Genomic DNA, 23453 nt, shown 5'->3' with positions numbered 1-23453 from the left:
ATGAAATTATTCATTATTATTTATGCATTTTTTAAAAGTAAAATCCAGTTGATTATCATTTTTATATGTACAGTATATACAATTATTTAATAATTATAGGTATTAAGTGTGTGTGTAAAAAAAGAATAAATCCGTCCTTATAGTTGTCTTATGATATTTTAACATTCCAAGACAATGCTTAAAACAAAATTGTATATAAATTTGCTTTAATTTAATTTTTTTTTATATACATTTATTGAAGGAAAGTTATGACTATTTGTTTATAAAATAAAAAGTGCAACTATTGAGTATTGGTGGTTGTGAAACTGTATCATTTTTTTGTTTAGTTTACAATACTTGATTTTTCAACTGTAGACGTATAAAGGGAAGAATCAAAGAAAATGGATAATTTCAGACAAATGAAATTGTTTCATAAAAACATCATTGGCTTTACTTTAATGAAGGCAAAGATTTGCTATAGCTTGCAACAATGAATAATTTTTATAAAGCAAGATAATTGTTTTCATTGTGAAAACACTGAACCAATTGCAATTCTAAAAAAAATAATTCTAATTTTGGAAAGGAAGGTATAAAACTAAACTTTTTCAGAGTACTTTACTACAGTGCTTGACTGAGGACCAGGATGAGGTGAGATTGGAAAAAAGTAAGAGGTTGAGAAAGAGGATGTGGAAGAGGTGAGAGGAAGAAGTGGACAAACAAGAGATAAAATAAAATGTGGAATAAAGTGAGAAAAATTGGCGGATGGCAAAAAAGATGAAGAAGATTAAAAAGAATAAGAATTAAGAAGCGAAAAAAAATAGACTGAAGACAATGAGGACTTCATCAATAAAGATTTCATTAAAATGTAATGGTATTTCATGAAAACATAGAAAACCGAGAGGGAAGGGCCGGGGAAGAACAATAAGCATAAAGAATTAAAGAAAATAGGGGATAAATAGAAAGGATTTCATAGACTGACCATACATCTTTTTTTAGATGATCACTACAAAAAAAAAAATTGTACGGGGCCTACTGTATGTAAAATAAAAAATACTCCACTTGAAAAACACTAGGTCTAACATCTGCTCATACCAATGCATTTTGAAATCAAGGAACTAACTAGCTTTAATTGATAAGTGTACTGCTAGTGTCTCAATTCCCAGGGAAATCCAAGATTCAGACTCTTATATTAAGTGTAGTAAGTACATCACATGAAGAAATTGAAATACTCACAATATTCAATAAACCATTAAGGCTGTATATTTAAATATTATAAGAGAAATTATTTGTGCAGACAATTTCATTGAAATTAATATTTAAAAGCCTTAAAATGCAAATGGAAAAAACAAAAAGTAATAATAGTTAAATTTATTTAAAGAATGAAAGATTATATTTAAGGAAGTTATGAAGACTTAAAATTCAATAAGATTCTTTAAGTAGTTTATATCAGCTGCTGCTTTTACAATTTTTTTTCGAGAGCTATTCCAACGTTCGTAAGTCCTTTCGTGTCAATCAAGGACAAGGACAAAAAATTGCAAAACGTTGGGTGTGTTTCCGAAATATCAAATAAGATATATTTTTGACCTCAAATGTACTGATGAAACTTTTGCAGAGGAGCACAACATTGTCTGGTACCAGATTTATAAGAATGGAGTACTACTGATCTCCGACTTTGGCCCAAAAGCACATGTATACATGCTTTTCACCATTCACTAAAACAAGTCATTGATTAATGGAAGTTCTTGTTTTATTGTAAATATGCTACTTAACTGTTATTAGTCAACAAGAACCCTGTTACAATTGTCATTGACCGAGTATGAGAAAATGCCTTTTGCACAATCTGTAAAGAATTATTTAAAATATAAATTATTAACTAATTATTAATTAATTAATTTGTAGGTATGCAAGATCATCTGACTTTATAAATTTTTTTTTATAAAATGTTTATTTTAGATTTATTAAAATTACAGGGTTTTATCGGATTCATTATATTGTGATGGGTTGTAATCATTCATATTGTATAAACATTTAAAATCCTTAAATAAATACTATCCTATGACAATTTTGTCAGTAAACTTAATAATAAAAATAATAATAAAAAAATATAAATAAACAAAATTAGGATATACTACCATGGTGAAAACAAACATCTAGAGTAGTCTGTTTTTTTTCCACTGTGCACATTCATACACAAAACAATTGATATGATAATCATCATAGTAAATTACTATGTTGATTTAATTGTCATATAAAATATATAGTGGTATATTTTAGTGTTACTGCCTTTAGAAGAAAACAAAATCATGTAAATTTGCATAATGAAAATATGAAAGAATCGTGTTTAAGAAATTTAATTTATAACATTTAGGAGGAAAAAATAGTAGTCTTCCTACAGTAAACTACTTCAAGTTTGTAATTGAAAAACACTGGGCCTAACATCCACTCAAATTTACTTCACACCAATGCACAAATATATATTAGAATAAAGGAAACAATTATTATTTTATCGATAAGTATATTGCTAAGTGTCTCAATTGCCAGGGAAACACGAGGTTCAAGTACTCCTGTATCGAGAATAAACAGGAAGAAAGTGAAACACTTACAATCTCCAATAAATTAATAATACTGTATATTTAAATGCTAAGAGGAAGATATATGTTCAGAATTTAAAACTAGTTTTACAATGATTCCATTAAATGAAAGATTATATTTAAGCATGATTTAAGGAAGAAGCCTTCCAATTTAAATAAGATCAATGTGAAGCCTACTACTAGGACGCATTATTCATGAGACTTGGTATTAGTAAAACACTGTATTTTGTCGAGCTAGCCTAATAAAACAGAGATATATAAAGACTGCTAAGAAGGGTATAAAAAACTAGAGTCATGAAGCGAGACAACGTTGTGAATATCTTGTTGATGATTTCATTCATAACAAATGTATTGCAAGCGACTAAAAAAAAATCAAGACAACTTATTATGCCAGGAAAAGATTATCGGCAAGATGTAGATGTCTCTGACGGATATATTTTTGACTTCAAATGTACTGATGAAACTTTTGCAGAGGAGCACTACATTATCTGGTACCAGTTGTACAAGAATTTACAGATTTATAAGAATGGAGTACTATCATCTGATCTTGACATAGAAGAAGCACAGGCCTACTCTGTTAACAACTCCACTGAAGCTGAACTGACAATAACAATAACAAGCGGACTTGAATCATATCTTGTTGAAAATTCTTATTATTGTGAAGTAATAGAAAACAGTACTGGTAATAAATTGTTAACTACTGAATCTGTTAGACTGATGTATGTTTTTCCTCCACCAGCACATTATCCTCTTTGTCTATTTACCAGTTATCACAGTAACTTTCGTGGACTGATGGTTAAACTGTACTGTAAATTTAAGACAGGTTATCCAAAAACAACCATTAGATGGTTGCAAGATAAAGAACAGCTTAATGGGGTAAGATATAAAGGTTATCATCCGAATGAACAAACCTTAGTCAGTGAATTTACTATTCAACAAGAAAATTTAGGGGAAATATTCCAATGTAGGGTCACTTGGAAGGAGAATGTTGCAACATGTATGATACAGCTGGAACCATCTCTGTTCAAAATAATTGAAGAATCAGAGACAATGATCACAACAACAGGGACAATTACTACAACGACAGGGACAATGACCACACCAATGACCACACCAATGACCACATACAGTGAAACCACATACAGTGAAACCACTAGGTCTTTGATCATTGGACTGACTCTCGGTGCAGTTATTATTTTTCTATTGTTATTCAAATTAATCTCATTACTGTACAAGAGAAATCATTCAAACCAGATGTCAGACAGAGCCGATCACAAGATGACAGTAATCACTGAAGTAACAGACATATACAACACAACAACTGCAATGAATACAGAACATGACACTAAAGGAAATGAAGAAATGAACACAGATCATGTGTATGATGTTGTCAAACAATGAAGAAATAATGTATGAGAAATACACTGAAGAAATGAACAAAGAACATGGTAATAGTGGTACATTTAGACTGTTAGACTTTAAATTGTTTAGACTGTTTTTAAACCATCAGATGACAATTTACCAGATAATGGATGTCACCTTTAAACTATCTACACACTGAACCTTACCAGTTTGTCAAATCATCTTCATGAAATATTATGCAAAGCTTCTTGACAATCATTATAGCATACACCTACCTATAACATGTTATGTACATATTTGCTAAATTATTGCACCGTTTTATGGATGATTAAATATTTTTAATATAATAATAAATATGGAAATATAAACATCTTACAAAGGTTTTTTAGATACAATTACAACTACTTTAAAAGAAAGAATTGTAAATGTTACTTAACAGCAAACTATAGTTGTTCAGTTTACTATTAAAATATGCAAGTAAAAATTATTTAAAAGAATTGAATGGAATAAAAAATAAAATCCTATCTTTTCACCATTCACTAAAACAAGTCACTGATTAATGGAAGTTCTTGTTTTATTGTAAATATGCTACTTAACTGTTATTAGTCAACAAGAACCCTGTTACAATTGTCATTGACTGAGTATGAGAAAATGCCTTTTGCACAATCTGTAAAGAATTATTTAAAATATAAATTATTAACTAATTATTAATTAATTAATTTGTAGGTATGCAAGATCATCTGACTTTATAAATGATGAAACTTTTTATTTTAGATTTATTAAAATTACAGGGTTTTATTGGATTCATTTTTTTTTTATCTTATGTGGGTTCATCCCACTTTAATTTCCATATATAATGTTCTCTTTACATATATTTTTCATTTTCATTTCAATACACTATACATATTATTATATTTCATTTGTTTACATAATTATTATCACATTCATTTTTGTTTTTATCTTTTCTCTTCATAGTTTCCTCTTTTTATACATATTATCTATAATACATTTTCATTAACAAAGCTTATCTTTTCTTACATAACATATTTAATTCATACAATTATAATATATTCTATGTTTAATAAATCCATCTAAATTAATTTAATATCTCCTATGTGTTTTCTTTGGATTTATCTATGCAAACATATTTTTTCATTTAACAATACATATTCTTTCTTATAAATTGCTAACCTTGTAAACACAATATTTTTCACATCCTTCAACATTAATTTTTTTTGTTAACAAATATTAACAAAATATATTTCCACAGCTTACCCTTTATAACCCATTACATTTTCATCTAACTTGTCTTCTTTTTTTTTTCTTATGTGTGTTCATTCCACTTTTTTTGTTTACTTTTTTTTTCTTTTTTCCATATATTCTTATGTTTACACATACATTATCATTTAACCAAATTTATGTTTAATAATCTATTTATAAACTTAGACATATTTTTTTTTTTTCACAATTTTGTCATTTTAAATTTCACATGCATTACGAATGTTCATATTTACATATATATACTGTACATACATAAAAGCTTTGATCAATACACATTTTACAACTTATACATAAACCTTCTTATCCTTCATCATTGTTTTTTTATCATAAATTTATAAAACGCTTCTTACATTTTGTCTTTTTTTTTTTTTTTTTTCAAATCATCCAGTTTTAAGACATATTTACAAAACATACAATATATAAGCAAAAAAAAAAAACAAACGAACAAAAAAACATAATAGAGCATTCATTGTATCTCATTAACATTTTCTCTTACATGTAATCTGATTGAACATACACATGTATACCTGCAGATTTACATATTTCTTATCTCTTTTTCAGATTTAAACAATTGTAGGAGATTGATTTTTTTTCTTTTTCCATTAAACTTATTATCTTTACTTTATAAATACAGAATTTACGTAATTGTTGTCAGTTTCAAATAAAAGCCTTTTGAAAGAAAAAACAGGAATATGTATGCTTACTTCTCTAGTTATTCTGTTTATCTCTCTCCATAGACATTTTACTGTTATACACTCTGCTAACATATGTTCATCATTCTCAATAACATTGCATGTGTCACAATTTGGAGAATTTACAATGCTCCACTTATATAACCTTTCATTTGTTGGCAATATTCTGTGCAACAATTTAAAATTAAAATGTGCCAGTTTTTTTTCTTTAAGTCCAGAAACTTTCTTAACCCATATTTTGTTCCATGGCAGATTACAAAATATGGATTCCCACTTAACCTGTGCCGTTGGAGTAAAATATTGAGCATCTATTATGAGTCTATATAATTGTCTAGACGTCATATTTAAGACCTTATTGTTTGTAATAGGTATATCATCATTTACATTAATGTCACATGTTGATTTTAGAATACATTTCCATTCTTTTGGAATGGCTTTCAATATACAAGAATATTCACTAATCCAATTTTGTGTACATCTTAACCCTCTTTTTATCTCTATCGCAGGCTTAAACACATTATTATTTATTACATCACTTATTTTTAAAAACCCTGATCTAATCCAGTTACAGTTATATAACGACTTCTTTTTAATACAGATAAATGCATTACCCCATAATGATTGATTAATAATATCATCATAGCTTATTGGTTTCTTATTTAATCTATTATTGCAAGCATTAGCTACAGAGATAGATTTAAGAACCGAGAGATAAAATGGTGGTACGGATATGTTACATGGAACTTTTGATATATTTGAGGTTAATGATTTTGGGCCTATATTTTCCATATAAAATGTTGGTAAATATTTCCATTTGGCGTAATCATTTTCATACAGTCTCCTGTACCATTTAACTTGGAAAGATATAACCTGAGATCTGAAATCTACCCTTTTTAGACCACCTTGACTGTAATTTGCACACATGGTTTTTCTTTTTATTTTTTCTTTCTTAGTTTCCCAAATGAATTTAAAAATTAATTTGTCCACCTCTTTTATTACTTTTTCTGGTACTAGCAAAATGCTGGAATTGTATATAATTTTTGAGAGCGCTAATGTTTTTACAATAGTAATTCTTCCAAAAAAAGTGAGGTGTCTTTTCTCCCATGTTTTTAGGGTATTTTCTAATGCATCAACTTTTTCTTTCCAATTCTTTTGATAACAATATTCCTTATCATGTCCAACATAGATACCTAATATCCGAATTGGTGTTTATTAGATTCATTATATTGTGATGGGTTGTAATCATTCATATTGTATAAACATTTAAAATCCTTAAATAAATACTATCCTATGAAAACAATGACAATTACGTCAGTAAACTTTTTAGTTTTGCGTGTAAGTAATAAAGACAAACAAAATTAGGATATACTACCATGGTAAAAAGAAACTTCATAAAAAAAAATCTACAGTAGTCTGTTTTCTTTTCACTAACATTCATACCCAAAACAATTGATATGATAATCATCATAGTAAATTGCTATGTTGATTTAATTGTCATATAAAATATATAGTGGTATATTTTAGTGTTACATTTAGAAGAAACAGAAATTATGTAAATTTGCATAATGAAAATATGAAAGAATCGTGTTTAAGAAATTAAATTTATAACATTTAGGAGGAAAAAATATTAATCTTCCTACAGTAAACTACTTTAAGTTTGTAATTGAAAAACACTAGACCTAACATCCACTCAAATTTACTTTACACCAATGCATAAATATATATTAGAATATTAAGGAACCAATTATTATTTTATCGATAAGTATATTGCTAAGTGTCTCAATTGGCAGGGAAACACGAGGTTCAAGTACTCCTGTATCGAGAATAAGCAGGAAGAAAGTGAAACACTTACAATCTCCAATAAATTAATAATACTGTATATTTTAATGCTATGAGGAAGATATATGTTCAGAATTTAAAACTAGTTTTACAATGATTCCATTAAATGAAAGATTATATTTAAGCATGATTTAAGGAAGAAGCCTTCCAATTTAAATCAGATCAATGTGAAGCCTACTACTAGGACGCATTATTCATGAGACTTGGTATTAGTAAAACACTGTATTTTGTCGAGCTAGCCTAATAAAACAGAGATATATAAAGACTGCTAAGAAGGGTATAAAAAACTAGAGTCATGAAGCGAGACAACGTTGTGAATATCTTGTTGATGATTTCATTCATAACAAATGTATTGCAAGCAACTCAAAAGAAATCAAGACAACTTATTATGCCAGGAAAAGATTATCGGCAAGATGTAGATGTCTCTGACGGATATATTTTTGACCTCAAATGTACTGATGAAACTTTTGCAGAGGAGCACTACATTATCTGGTACCAGTTGTACAAGAATTTACCGATTTATAAGAATGGAGTACTATCATCTGATCTTGACATAGAAGAAGCACAGGCCTACTCTGTTAACAACTCCACTGAAGCTGAACTAACAATAACAATCGTAAAAGGGCTTGAGTATAATTTGTTTTATAATTTTTATTATTGTGAAGTAATAGAAACCAATACTGGTAAAAAATTGTTTACTGAATCTGTTAGACTGATGTATGAATACCCTCCACCAGCACGTTATCCTATTTGTCTGGTTACCAGTTATCACAGTAACTTTGATGGACTGATTGTTAAACTGTACTGTGAATCTGTTAGAGGTCATCCACAAATAAACATTCAATGGTGGCGAGATAAAGAATATGTTCCGAGGGCAAACTGTTCCTATGTGGATGATAATGGTGAACTGACATTGGGCTATGAATTTACTTTTCAACAACAAGATTTAGAAGTAACATTTCAATGTAGGGTCACTTGGAAGAAGAAAGTAAAAACTTGTACAATAAAGCTGGAACAACCTCTGTTCAAAACAATAGAGAAAGCGATCACAAAATCAGAGAAACTGACTTCAACAACAGGGACAGTGATCACAACAACAGGGACAATGATCACAACAACAGGGACAATGACCACATTCAGTGAAACCACTAGGTCTTTGATCATTGGACTGACTCTAGGTGCAGTTATTATTATTCTATTATTACTCCAAATAATCTCATTACTGTACAAGAGAAATCATTCAAACCAGATGTCAGACAGAGACGATCACAAGATGACAGTAATCACTGAAGTAACAGACATATACAACACAACAACTGAAATGAATACAGAACATGACACTAAAGGAAATGAAGAAATGAACACAGATCATGTGTATGATGTTGTCAAACAATGAAGAAATGAACACATGTGTATAATACTTTATGAGAAACACACTGGAGAAATGAACACATATCATGAGTATGATGTTGTTAAACAATGAAGAAATTAACACATATGGATAATAAAGTATAAGTATAAAGTATGAACACAGATCATGAAAATTTTAATACAATACCACTTCTAACAAGAAACTGTATTTTAAGAAAATGTTGACTCAATACTAAAGTGACCCAGAAACCAAACGTAATTGTCAATGGGTAATTATTAGGGGCCAATTTAATGTGTATATACAGTATCATTTTTAGTATTAAGGGTGCATGAATTTGTTTGATTGCTAATTATTTCCTTTTTTTGGAAGAAAATGCAATCCTTTCTCAGTGTAACATTTTTGTAGTTTGTTTAGAAAATATGATAATCCTAAAAAATATTTATTGTGCTTAAAGTATATATATGATTTTTATGCTATTTCTAGTAATTTGCATTTTGTAAACTGAATCAAAGTAATAATAATACATGGAATTTATGAGGCCCCATTTTAAAACCTATAAAACAGAGTGCCGTACAGTATAGTATATTACTGTTTTTCTTAAGTGGACATTTAAGTGGCCGGGTTTAAGTTACTGTATAATTGCAAACTCACATACTGAATGAGTAAAAGTTAATTTGTTCAAAATCATTTCAGTATTATACTTTTCTTCCAACAAATCTGTGATTTTTGAATGGCGTTGTTACCAGATCTATTCATCTGAAAGATTGTTGGAATGTACAAAAGCTGTAGTACTGGTTTACCTTAGTTGTTACTCTAAAAGCTTTTTAAATAAATATTAAAACTTGACTATAACAACAAATAGGTACAAAACATGTTCTCAAGAACAAACTTCTCAGGGGCCACAACAAGCATTCTATGAAAAACAGGCAACAGGTGCCTTATGTCGACATGGAACTCAACTCAATTTGTATCGTCCAGTTGCTCAAATATCGACATAAGCGCTTTCGCGCAACCAGTTCCTTTCAGTTGAGTTGGGTTGAATTGAGTTCCGTGTCGACATAAGGGCCCTTAATTGTCTATAATATTTAAAATTCTTTCAATTTAAGAGACAGATTACACTTAGGAAAATTAAAAAACCTTACATTTGTTTGTTAAATAAAAAATTCCATTTGTGGAAATGGACAAGATTTTTATTCCATAAGGAAGTTAATTTATAATATTTTAAACATCTTGTAATTTTAGATTTTTAAAATTAAATATTTTATCTAAGGAAGTCAATTTATAGTATTTTAAAAACTGTTTAATTTAATAACAAAAAGTTATTTGTAGCCTTTTAAAACTTTATAACATTATTTAAGAAGTGTTAATTTAGAATTTCTTAAAGCCTTACAATAAAATCAGATTATTATTACCAGCAGTCATGGCGAGAGGCAAAGTTGTAAATATTTTCTTGATAATTTCATTCACTGCAAATGTACTGAAAACGACTCAAGCGCAATCTAGGCAACTAGTTATGCCAGGAATAGACGGAACAGATGTATATATAAATGCCTCTGAAGGTGATGTAATTGACCTAAAATGTACTAATGAAACTTTTGCAGAGAAAAACAACGTATTATGGTGTAAAGTTGTTGAGGTGAATGAGAGTTATGGTATAGTAGACAAGATGTTGTATTCAAATGGACAAATTTACCCATTTGGCCAAGATGCACCAGCATACTCTGTTAGCAACTCCACTGAAGCTGAACTGACAATATCAATTACTGAAGGACTTGGACAACATCTTTATGGAATTAGTTATTATTGTAATTCAAATGGAACTGGATGGATTTCTTTGTTGGTAGAATATCCTCCACTAAATCCAGCTATTTGTTTTGCTAACAACTATGGGAGTGTTTATATCGGGCAGATGGTTACATTGTCCTGTACGTCTATGATAGGCTATCCAAAAATAAACATTGGATGGTGGCGAAATGAAGAACAAGTTCATAGTACAGATTATTATAGTGGTGAGGATAATTTCAAAGAATGTACATTGTACTATACTTTTACTCTTCAACATCAGGAATTAAATGCAACATTCCAATGTAGAGTCAAATGGAAGGGGTTGTATATCTCAATATTTACAATAGAGCCAGAACCAAAGTTGACATTGACAGTGACAACCTCAGAAGCAGTAACCAACAGTGAAAGTAATAAGTCATTGACTATTGGATTGTCTGTTATTGTTATTCTACTATTGCACTAGAGAAAGCATTCAAAACAGATGGTATGACTGCAGCAACTGACATATATAAAAACTAAGTGAAATGATGACACTAAAGGTACTGTAGCAATGTAAACAGAACATGTACATAATATTGTTCTGGAATGCACTAAGAAATTAACACAAAATATTATCATCAATCTGAGCTTAGATGCCTGCTGGGTTTGGTAACGTTAATGTAACAGGTGATGTTAGTGTTTTTTTTAATTTTTTTAAGGCTGCCCATACATCTGATTTGTCTAGTAACTGCTGGATCTATATTAAAAAACAAAAAACTTAGTTCATCACACTGCACAGTTCAGAATAATAATAATAAACAAGATACCCAAATTTAATTTTGCTTTACAGTGAAGAATATTCTTTACATGCACTACTTAGTTTATATAACATTGTAGCCTATTAATAACATGTATTTTGTAGTAATTCGTATCATAAAACATTATTCTTTTTTTTTTATTTAAATTTTTTATTTAAATTTCAGGCAAATTGCCAAGGATAACCTCAAGTGAATTCATTTCACTATCCTTCTCAATGGTGGCAATCCGGTTCACAAGACAAACATATACACAAGATGCTATACATAAACTAAGACTTATTTTACTTGATTTACCGGGCGTATATTAGTATGCAGCAATGGGTAAAGCTGGGTAACACATGATTACATTCATAATTTGTATATTTAAGAGGAAAACATATTTAATTAACTGAACTGATTAAAAACTGTTACAAAGTTTACAGCACTTTTAGTTGCATACAACGCGACTCTACAGCTCACTTTGTCGATCGGTCTGTCGGTAAAAACTAACTTGAGCACGCGATTACAGCCATGTATATGGCCTTGTCTTGTTGAAAATTACTCAGAAAAAGGTGTTCCTTATATAATAAAACAATCAATTTATCATCAGAGTAAGGAAGGAAATAAAGACCCACAAAATTCTACAAACCAATGATGTATTTCAGAAGTATATTTGCAGAATATATTTTAAAAAATACCGATTCCATTTAAGGAAATATTCATAATAATCAAAAGCTTTTCAAATTTTGTTCAAATAATATACGGTAACCTGCAATCATGGAAAGAGGCAAAGTTGTCAATATTGTGTGGATGATTTCACTCATTGTATTACAAATGACTGAAGCTCAATCGAGACGAATAGTTAATCCTCCAAAAAATCCGTACAAGTCTGTATACGTACGTGAATGGTGGAGAAATGAACAACAGGTTCAGATTAAAGTATATTATAGCGGTGAGGATAATTTCAAAGAATACACGCTGTACTTTGATTTCACTGTTCAACAACAGGATTTAAATTCTACATTTCAATGTAGGGTAACTTGGAATGAGAATGTCACCAGAACATGCGAAATACTACCATCAAGTTTGAAAATAGAAGGGCAATCCAAAACACTCGGTGAAACCAGTAGGTTGTTGGTCGTTGACCTGTCTCTCGGTGCAGTTATTTTTATTTTACTATTACTCCTAATAATCTCATTACTGTACAAGAGAAATCATTCAAACCAGATGTCAAACAAAGATGATCACAAGATGACAGTAATCACTGAAGTAACAGACATATATAATATACAACACTAAACCAACCGCTAAAGGCAACAAAGAAATGATCGAAGATGTGTATGAGGTTGTTAAAGTAATGTGAACAGAATATGTGTACGGTGTTCAATAACAATAAGCTTGCATGATATACAACTACTTAGTAGTGAAACCTAACTTCACATGAATCATTTGACAACATCCAAGCTTATAGTGATTAATATTGTTTTTTTTTAAATTCTGAACTTTGTTATAGTAGGACTATAAAAACAATAATAACATTTTTTTGGCTATGTATTTGCCTTTTGAAACTGAAAAAAACATATCTTCTTCTTTTGCTATCCATCTAACCGATGATGACTATAGGTGGGTATATCCGTGTGTTAGTCTTTAAAAAGTGCCTAAATCATGTGTCATCTCGTGTATTTTGTATATGTATGTTTGCTTAAAGCTGATTTTCCACTAGGCGAATTTGTTCGCGCGAATCGAAAGCGTCATGCTCTGCGCATGCGTATTTGAGTTTCTGTCTGTCATACTCTCTTCTGCGACGAATTCTAGTTCCTTGATTTTTCGCTGCAGCGAAATTTACTAGTTCGAATTGTTTCTACTTTTTGCGAAGCGAAATATTGTGCAACCAATCAGAGCTCAGGAAATGAGCTATGACGCTTTCATGAGCACTCATGCGAATCGAAATGCTCAGCAACCACGCGAGGAACATGAACGTCGCAGCTATTCGCTCATGTAGTGGAAAGAGAGTAGGCGATTTTTTTCTCTTCGAAACATTTGATTCGCGCGAACAAATTCGCCTAGTGGAAAATCGGCTTAAAGCTTAGATTTAAGATTTAAAAAGAATGGTAGACGAAAAAAGTCTCTGATTAGCTTTGACACAATTTGACATCTTGAACATATCCCATAATTCTGTTTAATTTTCTAGACATTTTGTAGAAAGAAGTAGGATTAAAAGAATTCTGGTTTTTAAAGAATTTTTTGTTCTGAACACCTTTTTGTGTCTTTGGACAAAAGACCTGAATTATGCAAAATTTCTCATTTATTAAAATAACTCATTTCCGTATTAGGAATTACATGTTTCACTGCAAACCATAATAATTTTTATTAGCATTTCTCTCGAAATTTAAAACTGTTTGTATATAAAATACTGTAATTATAAAATTATTGATTGCCTATTGTTTAATACAATTTGTATGCTCTTTCTATTGATCGATACCACTGATGGCCACTGGCAATTGTAGACTTTATCTAAGTATGCTAGTAGCTGGTTGTTCAACTACATGATATATTGTATGACCTTTTTTATTTTATTACAAATTTATTTTTAAACAAAATAAAGTGTAATATTATTGTGAATGATCAGGAATATTAAAGAATCATGGCTTCAATCTCGTTATAGTTTTATACTATTTTAAACATAATCAGTGCATCTATTTTAAATAAATTAAAGAATTAATTAAATTATGGAATGGTGAAATTAATTCAACTAGCACAATATTATATAAAAAGTAATATAAGAAAAAAAATTGTTATAAATTTGTTTAACCGCTAAAAATATTGATTGCATATTGTATAATACTTTTGTTCTGCTATTTCTATTGACATTTTTAGTGAGAAATGGGCATTTTATAAACCGAAATAAACATAAAGCAATTGAGCAGCAAATACGTAATACTGTATTTTTGTAAATTTGATCTTCTTTTATTAGTGGAAAAGGTGTGCTTAAATATCACTCATACAGATTTTTCGAATTAGTGAGCAAAATGAAGTCCAACAGAAAAATCAAACTATTAAGTCTGGTTTTGGACCACTTGAATGTATTGACAGATCATCTGAAAAACATGATTTATTATAAGGAAATGTTTGCAGTATAACTTACATATACGTGCAAAGCGTGTTGACCAATGACAAACCAAAGTTTGTATAATCCATTGCTTATGATTGGTCGAATTACTTGCATTGCACTTACGTCCTTGCATTGCATCATAGTAGAAACCAAATACAATTTAATTCCTAAAAAGGTAAAGTTAAGAATTTATTTCCTTATTAAGAATGACATGCTATACCGCAAACCATGAACTTATTAGCATTTCTTTGACGTGCAAATGTTTAAACAACATATTATGATCAATGCAATGGTCAGGACATTTCTTAATCGCAATGATGAATACTGTATATTTCTTTCGCATCATAACATAATTAATCTGATGAATCTTTGCATTTGGAGATTTTTGCAGTAAAATTAACAAGAAATGGAGGCTAATCATTGAGATATGTGTTTATTTCACACAAACTCACTATCCAATGAATTACCTGGACGTCTGAAGAAATGCCTCATGAATATTCTGCAAAATAAAATACAGGACATGTAACAAATCTCAAATAGCTGGAATAATTGTAGGCAAATGAATAATCTAAAAAAAACATACATATTGGAATTGATAAAATAAAAGTTCGTGAGTTCTGAAATCACGAACATGTAATACTTTTTTTTAAAATTTTCAATCAATTAATACATTGCAATATTGGTAAATAATAACATTAAAATATACTATGGCCAATAAAAAACAAAAAATCTATTCTCCAAGGTAACCCTGTACAAAAACTACATGTAAAGATACAGTTGTGCACATCAAGTCACAGGCCAATCCTGGAAATCCAGGCCATCGTTAAATTCAAAATGGAAAAATCAGAACAGGAAATTATAAAAAGAAAAATAGTACTTCTTCGAGAAACTTCTCATTTCGGAGAAAAAAACTCTGGTTGCAGGAACTGCACTTCAAATAATATCATAAAGCCCAATTGTCTTGCACTTATTATTAAAGCCAGACAACACAACATATAGCATTTTTTTGGCACAGCTTCGAGTATATAGTCTTGTATGAGCTGGACGAACCTATGTCTTTAAAATAAAAGAAAAAAAAAACAGGTGATGAGTAGGATAATCTGGGCTTAAGGAGAAGAGGATCAGGGTTTAAGGGGAAGAGGATCAGGGCTTAAGAGGATGAGGATCAGGGTTTAAGGGGAAGAGGATCAGGGTTTAAGAGAAAGAGGATCAGGGTTTAAGAGAAAGAGGATCAGGGTTTAAGGGGAAGAAGATCAGGGTTTAAGGGGAAGAGGATCATGGTTTAAGAGGATGAGGATCAGGGCTTAAGGGGATGACAAAGAGAGTATCAGGGCTTAAAGGGATTAAGAAAGAGGTTCAGGGCTTAATGGGATGAGAAAGACGGTCAGGGCTTAAGGGGATCAGAAAGAGGATCATGATCATCCATAGAAAAGGTGCAGTATTGAGATTCATAGAAAGTGGTTAAAAGCTCTGAGGCCAAATATTTTGCACAAATACAGGAAAAAAATGAGCAAAAATGAAATCATCAAAACAATAAATCAAACATATTTATACAATCATTGGCATACAATATTTTTTATTCATAAAAATTATGAATTAATGGTGACATGGCTTTCTTTATATTTTAATTTTCAAAATTATACATTATATACACATGATATAGCATGTCATTGTCTTGTTTATCAATAAAATTAATAAGAGTAATCTATCTAATTTATTATCTATCTAGTACTTCCATTTATCAAGCAAATACTGGAAGACATTTAGTAATGTCATACCATATAACAAAAAACCCAACATAACATTTTTAACATCATTAAAAATAGGACTATACCATTATTTGTGAATCTGTATAAAATATGTTATTCTTATGTGAAATAGGACATTTATCTATATCAATAATAAACACAATATATTTTAAACTACAATTTACACTACTATATAAATTGCTATATATTTATATGTAAACAAAAAAGGAAAAATAATAAATTCAGCATATAATAATGAAATAAAAATTGAGATTTCATAATAAATATCAGGTGATGTTTAAATTTAATAAATCAAATAATACTGGAGATGATTATGACATTGAGTTTATTTTTACAGATATATTTTGTTCAGTTTTAGGCACACTCTGTTGTTAGAAAACATTGCTATAACCATGGAGGTACAACCTGTATACCTCCTTGGTATAACTATCTTATCTCACACGGCTGATTCTAAACCAATAGAAAGTTATTATTGACAATGTTAAACATTATTCCTTCTGTTGTCTATTAATTTATTTTTTACTTCAAAAATATAAGAACCTTTAAACAAACATTGTTTTCTTGAAACTTTTGATTCACATTCATTTTATTAATGATAAGCTATTAATTTAGTCTTTTATTTTAGAACATAAGATGCTCAATTGCCTAGAAAGAAAAATGAAAATTAGTTACATGCTATTATTTTTATCTATATGGTGGACAGAGATACAATTTGGCATGTGTATTTTGTTATCTAGGTCAGTAACCGATTATTATTATTACACAAAAAATACAATACATGTGCAATTTTAATTGGCTAAATAAAAAACATACACAACAATACATTTTGCTGTCTGGCAAAATTGAAGAACTAGTATGGTCATATAGGATATATTTTAAAGTTTATCATTATGCTTAAAATTGACAAATAAATCCATAAAAACACTAAAATGAAGGCTATTGAATCAATAACAACAAAAAACTTAAATATAATTATAATAACAACAATATCCAATTTAGTCAATAAAACATAAATCAACAAATGATAGACTAGATACAGAACCTTTTATTATTATAATTATTAACATATAATTGTTTATAGGTGCTCAAAAAATATAATTTCAATTGCTTTGAATATACAAAAAAATAATGTACAGTACATATGTTGTGTTTTTATTAGAGAATTTACTGTTTACATAAAATCTATCTTAAAATTTCAGATAATACAATTTCTACAAAAAATAATTTGTTTATAGTTAGGTCACATGATTATTAATTTTAACATCAAAACTTCGTCTCATTAGCATAATTTACAGGTTAGTTGACTGATTTGTATAGTCATTAACATACTAATTTGCATATGTATGATTTGTATCAGTAAAACCTATACAGGCAGATATAAAGGCATTGTGATGCTATATATAGCATAGAAATTATGATACACATTTGCATACAAATCAGCATACTAATTTACATAACGTAACTACTGTAAAGTCTGCAATGAGTTTTGATGCTAGATTTGAACAAAAACTTTACCACTAAAATCACGATGGAATGTTAGCTTCTATAGAAGATAATAACTACATTTCTCATTGCATACATAAGGTCAAAGGTTAAAGGTTACATATAGTTTCAAAATGTTGGATACTCAATTTTCTTCCAGTTTATATTGTTTAAGTATTCTTAATATTTTATTAAATATGTGTTCTATAATAAGATTATTGAAAATCCAAATGTAAAACCAGGAAACTGGAGAATAAGGAGCATTAAATTGCAATGACCTATGACCTATGTAGTAATGTGTGGTTGTTTGTCTCCTTGACCTATAAACCACTGTTTCAAAGAAGTAAAGAACCACATCCCAATGTCCTTGCATGCACACGTACACAAACATGAAGTAACTAGTTCCTAGATTGTTCATGAACGAAAAACTATCTATTGAAAAGATGCAACAATTTATCGATTCCTATAATGATAACGTCCAATTAAGATTAGAATTTCAGTAAAATAATTAAGCACATCGTTAAGAATAAAATTTCAATAGTTACTGTTAAGCCAACCGCTTTAATCAGATAGGCCTCAACTCAACAACAAAATTGTCAATCCAGTATCAAGAATGTCAGTAAAATCAGTTAAGGTGAAAATTAAACATGTTTAAAGTTCTCCCGACGACCTAAAAACTACGCCCGACGCTATCTCAAGATAGAACTCAGACAGCACCGACGAGTCAAGACGTTTCTTCGTTTTCTTAAGAGTTTGTAGATTCAATAACTGAATCTACAAACTGGATGAATATTTTCACCTAAAGTTGTAATATTTTTTTTATAATAATATTCAATACTAGTTCAGATCTCTTCTTTAACATAAGAAAGAAGAATGTACTGTATATGAAACCTTTATCAATTCCATTTGTGTTTTGTTCAGGTTTAAACTAGTTTAAAAATTGCTATTTAAATTTGTATAGAAATTTAGGTTTGCGTTACACAATGTGATTTCTGAAAAGGAAATAAATAATATGTTTTTTTTATTATTACAAGTTTTTAGCACTGAAGAAATGTTTCACAAATGAAAACAGATAAATAATAGTTTAATATCTTAGTTGATTTTTCCTAAATTTATTTATGTTTACAATAAATAGCTTCCAAATAGCTATCAAAGTTTCCATTCAAACACAACTAAAAATTATACTAATTTGCATATTGCAGGTGGACTTAGCTTTGGATTTCATCTTGACTTGTGTCCATTGGTGGTGGTTTACTTGATACTTGGGTCGGACCTTGGGTGAGGTAGCCTGCAACTCCAGGGCCTAGTGGGGAAAATACAATATTTGAGAAATTTAAAACGTTATCAACTTAGGAAACATGTACAAGCACAAACCAGAAGTGAATTTAATATTGAATTTACATCCAAAATAAAATAAATTCATACAAAAGAAATAAAGAATAATGATTTACATTAATAATTGTGATAGACTACTAAAATAAATCTGAAATCTGTTAATGTTATTTTAATTAAACAATATGAACTAAAAATCTTTAAATAGCCCAGCTCTACTGAGTGTATTACACTCAGTAGAGCTGGGCCACTTTTTTTTTTACCAAATATAAACAACAAAATATAAAAAGTATTAAAGGAAAAGGCCCACAAAAAAAGAGGTTAACTCATATAAATTTATCAGAGAAAAAACATAGAATACATTATGTGAGTATGGTACAAAAGATGCCAAATCGGTTTAGCCTGTTACCTGTTAAATAACCAGATACAGCTGATTCTGAAATGAAGAGATCATGTTTTTGGTCCTTGTAGGCTGCCCATACATCTGATTTGTCTAGTAACTGCTGGATCTATATTAAAAAACACAAAACTTAGTTTATTTTTCATCACACTGCACAGTTCAGAATAATAATAATAAACAAGATACCCAAATTTAATTTTGCTTTACAGTGAAAATCTAAGAATATTCTTTACATGCACTACTTAGTTTATATAACATTGTAGCCTATTAATAACATGTATTTTGTAGTAATTCATATCATAAAAACATTATTCGTTTTTTTTTATTTATTTATTTTTTTATTCACATTTCAGGCAAATTGCCAAGGATAACCACAAATGAATTCATTCACTATCCTTCTCAAAGGTGGCAATCCCATTCACAAGACAAACATATACACAAGATGCTCTGCATAAACAAAGACTTATGTACTTGATTTACCGGGCGTAGATTAGTATGCGGCAATGGGTAAAGCTGCGTAATAATTTGTATTGGTTTTAGAGGAAAACATATTTAATTAACTGAACTGGTTAAAAACTGTTTCAAAGTTTACAATATTTTGATCTTGAAAATTACTCAGAAAAAGGTGTTCTTTATGATAAAACAATCAATTTATCATCAGACTAAGGAAGGAAATAAAGACCCACAAAAATTCTAAAAACCAATGGTGAATTTTAGAAGTATATTTGCAGAATATATTAAAAAATACGGAAACCGATTTCATTTATTAGGAAATATTCATAATAATTTTAAACGCTTTTCAAATTCAATTCAGATTAACATACAGTAACCTGCAGTTATGGCAAGAGGCAAAGTTGTCAATATTTTGTGGATGATTTCACTCATTGTATTACAAATGACTGAAGCTCAATCGAGACGAATAGTTATTCCTCCAAAAAATCCGTACAAGTCTGTATACGTACGTGTCTCTGAAGGTGATATAATTGACCTAAACTGTACAGAAGCTACGACCTCGGAACACACTATTTCATGGCATAAATGTCACGGTATTGGTGAAATTTATGTGGAAGGCAAACTAATTGACTTTAGCCAAGAAGCACAGGCCTACTCTGTTAATAACTCCACTGAAGCTGAACTGACAATATCGATTACAAAAGGACTTGGACAATATCTTCATCGAAATTGTTATACTTGTAATACCTATCATACCAGTAGTGCATATAGTGACTTAGTCACCTACGGAAATATTGTTCTGTTAGTTGATTATCCTCCACCAGCACAATATCCTATTTGTGATGCTACCAGTTTTGTACTTTCCTGTACATCTATGATAGGCTATCCAAAAATAAGCATTGAATGGTGGAGAAATGAACAACAGGTTCAGATTGAAGAATATTATAGCGGTGAGGATAATTTCAAAGAATACACGCTGTACTTTGATTTCACTGTTCAACAACAGGATTTAAATGCTACATTTCAATGTAGGGTAACTTGGAATGAGAATGTCACCAGAACATGCGAAATACTACCATCAAGTTTGAAAATAGAAGGGCAATCCAAAACACTCGGTGAACCCGCTAGGTTGTTGGTCGTTGGCCTGTCTCTAGGTGCCGTTATTTTTATTTTACTATTACTCCTAATAATCTCATTACTGTACTTGAAGAGAAATTCTAACCAGATGTCTGACAGAGACGATCTGAGGATGACACGAATCACTGAAGTATCAGATATAAACAACCAACCAATCGATACGAACACAGGGCCTGATGACCCTAAAGGCAACGAAGAAATGGTCGCGTATGATTACATGGCCATGAGACCTAATGACACTATAGGCAACAAAGAAATGGTCACACAAAATGTATATGATTACATGGCCATGAGGCCTAATGACTCTAAAGGCAACGAAGACACGGTCACACAAAATGTATATGATTACATGGCCATGAGGCCTAATGACTCTAAAGGCAACGAAGACACGGTCACACAAAATGTATATGATTACATGGCAATGAATGGGAAAGATGATGATAGAGACAAAAGAGATGATCATGAGAAAACAGATGATCGAGACAAAAAAGATGATCATGAGAAAACAGATGATCGAGACAAAAAAGATGATCAAGACAAAAAAGATGATCGAGAGAAAAAAGATAACCAAGAGAAAAATGAACATTTTTATATCAATGCTACCAAATTTAACAAGGAACAGGTAAAGATTTAAAACGTAAAGGCCAATTCACACAGACGAGTGGTAACGATAAGTAGAAAACCATGTGCTTGTCTTTATCTATCCTGAGCAGGTTTCTGGTCAACCTGCCCATTCGCTCCACATTTTGGTCATAAGAAATAGATACTATATTTGTGTGTTTCTCTTGCCATTTAATGCTTGCCATTACCGCTCGTCTGTGCCTGTTTTTACCATCCGACAACCTATATCATATAACCTATATGCTTTTATTATTGCTTTTTCTTTTATATCTTTGTTCTTTTTTTGTAAATGTTGTTGCTTAAGGTGAATGTTAATAAATTTTGATATTTGATATTTGATATCAAAAAGTTGCAAAAAGTAAAAATGTATATTTAAGACCTACCTTTTCACCATTCTCCAAACAAGTCAGCATGGCCTTGATGGACTTGACAATCTGGGCTTTGATACCTGCTGGGTTTGGTAGCTCTCGCATACCACTCTCAAGTAGCGTTAATAGGAAGGGTATCAGGTCACGTTCTAGGGCCTAAACAAAAATATTAATGAATGCTTTACCTGTTAATAGACTTTCTGTCTAGTATACTAAATAGTTTTTTTTATATAATATACTGTACATATACAAAATCTTAAAGATGTATTATGGCAAGACTTTCAATAGGTTAATTTGTAGTTTTAATCACTTCCAGTAAAAAAAAGAAAGATATTAATGTTTTCATTTATAAAATGATAAAATTAATTGTTAAATTCCATTGGCTGGCAGCCAATTTGACTATTTTTTTTTTGCTTTAAATTACAGTTTTTTCAGGAAAATAAAACATTTTCGATCCAATGTTTGGTCAAAATGGATAGCTATTATGTGACATTAAAATGCAAATTCCACAACAAAAAATATATTAAGAATGATTTTTTTAGGGGGAAATACTTTAAGTGACTATATACGTTTTTAGTGTTTGTATCAAAATTTTTCCTATCACATATTTTACACTGTTTAACTGATGACTTTTAACATACCTACATTTTAAAATTTAAATGCTTTTTCACATTCAAATGTATATATTTTTTTTGTCTTGTGTGTGTTCGTCCCACTTTTATTATCATACTCTATATAATATAGATATTATATTTTTTAAGCATATTTTTTCCTCTCATTTATATGTTACAACGTTAAAAGTAGTTGTAATAAAAACATTTGCTGTATATACATAAAATGATTGATTTTGATGTTTTTAAAACCATATTTGCAATCGTTATTTTACATTTAAAAAAAAGCAAAAAAAAGTTATTTAAATATATAAAATAAGTAACATAATGGCAATAAAAAGACGATAAAATATATTATCTTATATCTTATCTTTTTTTAATGATTGTCTTGAAAATAAATGTCTTTATTTGGGTGACCTAAAAACAGGGTAGATACAGCACAGGATACATATTTACCTGATTGTTATTCTAATATGAACAAAATAATAGGA

At 29.7% G+C, this 23453-nt stretch overlaps 1 protein-coding gene across 1 annotated transcript in view; it reads right to left on the bottom strand.

The window, feature by feature from the left end:
• Nucleotides 1-16354: 16354 nt before the first annotated feature.
• The window catches only part of LOC144847948 (dnaJ homolog subfamily C member 13-like), a 48027-nt gene continuing 40928 nt past the window's right edge, over nt 16355-23453 (bottom strand). Inside the window, exons 52-54 of the mRNA XM_078704559.1 lie at nt 22367-22507; nt 19782-19881; nt 16355-19343 (exon numbers count right to left, since the gene is read on the bottom strand). Coding sequence (XP_078560685.1) covers nt 19249-19343; nt 19782-19881; nt 22367-22507 — 336 coding nt within the window. The 3' untranslated portion in view covers nt 16355-19248. The remainder of the gene's footprint in view (nt 19344-19781; nt 19882-22366; nt 22508-23453) is intronic.

Source organism: Antedon bifida, chromosome 1, assembly GCF_963402885.1.
Source record: "Antedon bifida chromosome 1, ecAntBifi1.1, whole genome shotgun sequence".
NCBI classification, from domain to species: domain Eukaryota; kingdom Metazoa; phylum Echinodermata; class Crinoidea; order Comatulida; family Antedonidae; genus Antedon; species Antedon bifida.
Note: the sequence above shows the minus strand (reverse complement) of the source record. Positions and strands in the feature narration are given on the sequence as shown.